Source organism: Hemitrygon akajei, chromosome 24 (genome assembly GCF_048418815.1).
Source record: "Hemitrygon akajei chromosome 24, sHemAka1.3, whole genome shotgun sequence".
Lineage (NCBI taxonomy): Eukaryota > Metazoa > Chordata > Chondrichthyes > Myliobatiformes > Dasyatidae > Hemitrygon > Hemitrygon akajei.
In genome coordinates, this window is record NC_133147.1 from 25,354,666 (window position 1) to 25,360,164 (window position 5,499).

General features: G+C 42.6%; 1 protein-coding gene across 1 annotated transcript; it reads left to right on the plus strand.

Moving 5' to 3' along the window:
- Positions 1-221: 221 nt before the first annotated feature.
- On the plus strand, positions 222-2,697 carry LOC140715660 (probable G-protein coupled receptor 139). Its single transcript, XM_073028025.1, has 2 exons — positions 222-291; positions 1,796-2,697. Exons 1-2 carry the CDS (start codon positions 222-224, stop codon positions 2,695-2,697), a joined length of 972 nt encoding a protein of 323 aa, XP_072884126.1.
- The last annotated feature ends 2,802 nt before the right edge of the window (positions 2,698-5,499 follow it).

Here is a 5,499-nt window from a genome sequence, read left to right on the forward strand (position 1 = left end):
TGTTCGTTAGCTGTTAGCAATGCTAATTGTGACTTCAGTAATTATTTTTTTTTCACTGACTGTATCTTAAGTTGATGTCATTCCACATGATTGACTTGTAAACAAAATGAACTTATTTAATTGGCTTTAGCGTTTAAACGTTAAGTATATTAAGGGCTCCTTCTGAAATCAACAAAAGTACGACTGGTGTTGGGCACCGGTCTCGCATACCCTCACGGAAAATGCACGCACCTCCCAGAGGCTTGGTGTACGCAATTTACTACACGGCTCTTGCAGTGATCGCGGTTCCAGGTAAAACATTTCTTACTGATTAAACATCGGTGGTCTTATTTTCTTGTGGTATCTACGAATTGAGTTGCTGCCTATAGGTGTACCTAATAAAGTGAACGTATACACAGGACACATATAGTCTAGGATGCCTAAGACGTTTGCAGAGTACTGTATCTACTAAATGTTGACCAATATTAACAAAACCTTAAGAGTGACGGATTTTACTGTTTCAAGGGCAAATATAGATAGCGATATCTTACCACAATGTGCTTCAGATCAAATCCAATTTAACCCAGGGAGGAAATTACATTAAAGAAACAGCTTCCAGTTCTGTGGAAACCTCTCAGATACCCTGGCTATATATATATATATATATATATATATATATATATAAATGTGTGTATGTGTGTGTGTGTGCACGCGCCAATGGCTTTTGTATAGTACTGCTTATAAAGTTTAAATATGTCTTATACACTATTCATATAGATTCATCCTACTATGTTCAGAACGAAAAGATCGATAGGAACACATGGCAATGTGTAAAGGGTAGGGAATGATAAGTGTAATCAGAGTGCATTAATTTTCTGCAGTTAACTAGACGACATTCTTGACACACTAAACGTGCAGAAAAGTATTTAAATGACATTTTTGAATCTTGCGAATAAGCCGTAGTATCTGTAGCAAGAGTGAATGGGGTTATTGTTTTACCAGTCTGGATTAATCTTTGATCCAATTTTCACTCATCATGTGCCGATGTGGTCTGTGTTAGGACCAGCGGCGACATTTTATCAACTGGGTTAAATAAGGAGCTGAGTAGCACCAATGGTTATTTGTATTGCTGTCGCCCTCCTGCCAGCTTGAATCGTTCTAGCAATTCCCCCTAGTCATCTTCGTTAACAATGCGTTTTTGTCCGCAGAACTGACGCTCACGGGATTTTTTTTTTCTTGTTTGTGTCATTTTCCAAAGAGCTTTGTGTGTGAAAATCCCAGAAATTCAGCAGTTTTGAGACACCGAAACCACGCCGTTTGGCAGCAAAAACTGTTTCACGGTCAAGGTCACCGAGGTCACATTGCAACCCAATTCTCATGTTTGGTCTAATTCTAAACAACTTGACCAGGGCGCCTAAAAATTTTTCCGCCACTGACCTAGGTGTCCGTGGATCCCAGGTTTAGATCGTCTCCTCTTGACCATTTTTCATCTTTATTTTTGAATTCAGTTGCTGTAACATGATCAGTAAATCAGATATTCGCATCGACGATCAGAATAAGGTTGACACAGAGTGTATAATTGATTACCGTGCGTTAATTAGCCTTTTTTTCTGTACTCATTTTAGTTACTCATTCTGGTTTCCAGACCAGGTTGTGATGTCAGTTTGGAATATTTCAGTTCTAGAGCTTCTACAGAAATTTGTCAGAGCTTTTTTTGGAGGCATGCCGAAGTTATGCAAACTTTTACGTTCAAACTACTGAATTACTTCTGCTGCGGCTCTGTTCTGTCTCTAATTTCCAATTGTTTCTCCCACAGTTAATATAGTGGCCATAGTGATCCTGTCCCGAGGAAAATGTGGACTGTCCAGATGTATCAGCCGGTACCTCGTGTCCATGGCGGCGACGGACCTGCTGGTAATTATCACCGCCGTGATATTAAACCGGATTCCCGCTATTTATTTTCCCGGTAGTTTTCTCTCCATCACGCCTGTCTGCAGTTTCAGCGTTGCGTTAATTTACGCCGCTAGGGACAGTTCGGTTTGGTTAACGGTCATGTTCACCTTTGACCGACACGTCGCCATCTGCTGGCAAAAGCTCAAAACAAAATACTGCACACACAGAACTGCTGGCATTGTTGTCTCTGCCGTCTGTACTTTGAGCTGCGTGATCAACATTCCCTGGTACTTTTTGTACGAGCCAGTCTACGTCATTGACAACGTGCCCTGGTATTGCAAATCGAAGGGCATCCTTTATTCTTTTCTGCCTTGGATAATATTTGATTGGACCGATCGCATTCTGACCCCTTGCCTCCCATTCCTGCTTATTCTTTCGCTCAACTCTTTGACTGTCCGGCACATTCTGGCAGCCAGTCGGGCTCGTAGGAGACTCCGCAGTTCCCCCACGGGAGAGAGACAGAGCGACCCGGAGATGGAAAGCCGCAGGAAGTCGATCGTTCTGCTCTTTGCAATCTCGGGATGTTTCATCCTTCTGTGGATGCCATATGTTATCTACTTCTTTATCGAGCGTTTTCAAGCTGGTTTTACAATCACAGGCTACAGCGACCCCAGATTTATCCTGATGGAGAGTACCAATGTGTTTCAGATGCTGAGCTGCTGCTCAAACACGTTTATCTACGCAGTGACTCAAAACAAATTCCGGGAAGAATTGAAAGCTCTGATGAAATTCCTGCTGAACGTTTCACATTCGCCAGCTCTATGACAGAAGTTGTATGTTCTTGCTGAAAAGCAATGCATTAAGTGACTGTTTCCGTTTCGTCACAATTAAATTTTGATCAAATGTCTAGATTTAATTCGACTTAATTGCATCCCCGGCATTGCGTATCAGAAATAATTTAATATAAAGATTAATTTAATGGTCTCTTTTTCGGTAGTTGGAGATTTAGAAGCTTGTGACTTCCCACTGCCCCATTCTCGGCTTTTACAGGAATCTCACTGTCCTGGATTTTCTTTTCCATTCGGCCCAACCCACCTGTCTTCCTGCTGGCACTTATCCTTGCGAGCGCAAGAAGTGTTACTCCTGCACATTCACTTCTCGCTGAGCATCACTCAGAGCCTCAAACAATCCCTCCGAGTGTGGCGACAGTTCATCTGCACATCTGCCGATACCGTCCACTGTACCCGGTTCTCCTGCAGCGGCATCCTGTACATCTGTGAGAACCGACGTAGACTGGGTGACTTCCACTCTTATCCCAATAAAATTATTTCCATCTGGCCAAGCATTTTAACTCCATTCTCCATTACCATTCCAATATATCGTCCTACGCATGGCCTATCCCAGTTCCGTTGATGCCATTCTCAGGTTGAAGCAACAGCTCAGTTTCTGTCTGGATACTTTACAGCTTGAAAGCGTTAAGATCGATTATTCTAACTTCCAGTAATCTTCCACTCTCACCTTCCCTTATCCTCCATTTCCTACTCTAGTTCCGCTCTTACATCTTCCTTCTCCGCCCCGCTCGTATCTTCTCTCTAGTCGCTTTGTACTTTCAGTTTCTCCTTTGTCCACTCTCCACACTTATCCAATTCCGACCTTGTATTTTTCAACACTTCCCCCACCCCTCAGCCGCCTCGTTACAGGTGTTCACTGTCAACTATTACGTTGTACTCCTTTCCTTGCCTAACTTTTTATTCTGGCCTCTCCTTACTTCTTTTCCATACCGGATTAAGTGCATCGGGCTGTAACGTCAAATGTTTATTCTCTTCTGCAATGCTACCTGACCTGCTACTTTGTAGATTCTACAGCATTTTTTTGTGTGCTGCTCAATGTTTTCAGCATCTGCAGGTACTCTTGTGCTTATGAATTGCCCGTGGCTGTTTAAACCAAATAAAGTATCTCACACAAGTTTTTTTCAGTAACTGGCGAACGAAATAACCACAAAGTACACAGTGCCCCTGCACAAAATGCAATTGGATAATTATCACGTGACGTTCTGTATGATTATATTCTGAGCATGCGTATTGAGGAGCTTTCAATGTATCATCAAGCTTTCCTTTAGAAAGACGTGTAGCGTTTTTATAGAACCTCATGTGACATTCTCATATATTATTTCACCTCTAATATATGGTTGTCGTCATTTGTGTTCTGGGAATTATTAAGTTTCTTCCTATTCACCCTACATATGTCTCTCTTATAACTTTCTATCAGTTCTCCCTTCAGACTGCGACCCTCCGGATTAAACAAGTTTCGCTAAACTATTTTTATAACTCTGACAGTAGTTTAAACTGAGCAGGTAGCATGCTGAGGGAAGCTCTGACTACCACCAGAGAGTGAGGACTATCATTACTGGCCGAAATGGCAGCTGTGTAACGGGCAGTAAGTAAGTAGATCCTTACAGTTCATGCCCTCTAATCGGAACAGCACCCTGGTTATCATCTTCGAAATCAGTAAATGGTCCTGCTGACTCCTACTGACCGACGTGACAGCAATGGTAGCACAGGAATCTGCTCCGGTTCCTCCTTCCATTCTCTGTAAGGGCGGGGATAAAATGTGCCTCCATTCCTACCCCTTGCTACCTGAGCTTGGAAGTGAAGGGATTAACCAGCGAGCCCCAGTTGTTGTCATGAGTCATGGCGCCTGGATTCACTAGAACAAGATGCATTAGCAGCGGTCCCCTTCTGGTCCCGAGATTAGGGAAACCTGAATTTACAGTATAGGAGCATGAAACAGATCGCTCTGGTTCTGCTCCACAACTCCAACAAGGCTGATTCAATATCACTCTCAATCCTATTCTCTTGACTTTTCCAGTAATATTTGAAGCCTGAATAATCAGGAACCTCACAATCTCTACATTATACATACCCAATAAATTGGCCTCCACAACCGTCCAGAAGTAAATTGCATACATTCACCGCTGCCACACTCTCGCTAAAGAAATTCCACCTTCTCGTTGTTCTGCTACTCTGAATCTATGCCATTGTAAACCTCCAGTCCTCAGGTTTGGCCAGCCCTTGGCCGTCTAAGGGAAAACAGCCTTTGGCCTTGCCAAACTGAGAAATCGCATTTGTGTGGATGCTTGGATACTGCGTGATGTGTTGTCCAGTTACTAACCCGCACAGAAAAATATGGAACAGTACACAATATTCGATTAAACAATTGAGCTTTTTAATTCTTAATTTGACTCTATGACTAATGAAAAAACAGAAGAAAAGAAAAGGGCCCATTCTCATGAAACAGTCTTTTGCACAACGTTGGACCTCACTGTTTGTTCATTTGTTCACGTCGACCTCCAAATGTAGCCGGCTCTCGGATACCCCGCTTAACTTCACGCACCCCAACACTGAGCTGATCCGACAGCCTCGGGGCTCTTTCATTTTCGAGGACTCTCCTCCACGTTCCCGATATATATTGCTTTTGTATTTATAGTTTATTCTCTTGCACATTTTTAACTTGTTGCTGTCGGCGGATTTTCATTGTTCCGAAAACGATCCTTTGCAGTTAATATGAATGCCCGAAAGAAAATGAATCTAAGGTATGTGGTGGCATATTTATACTTAGATAATACAT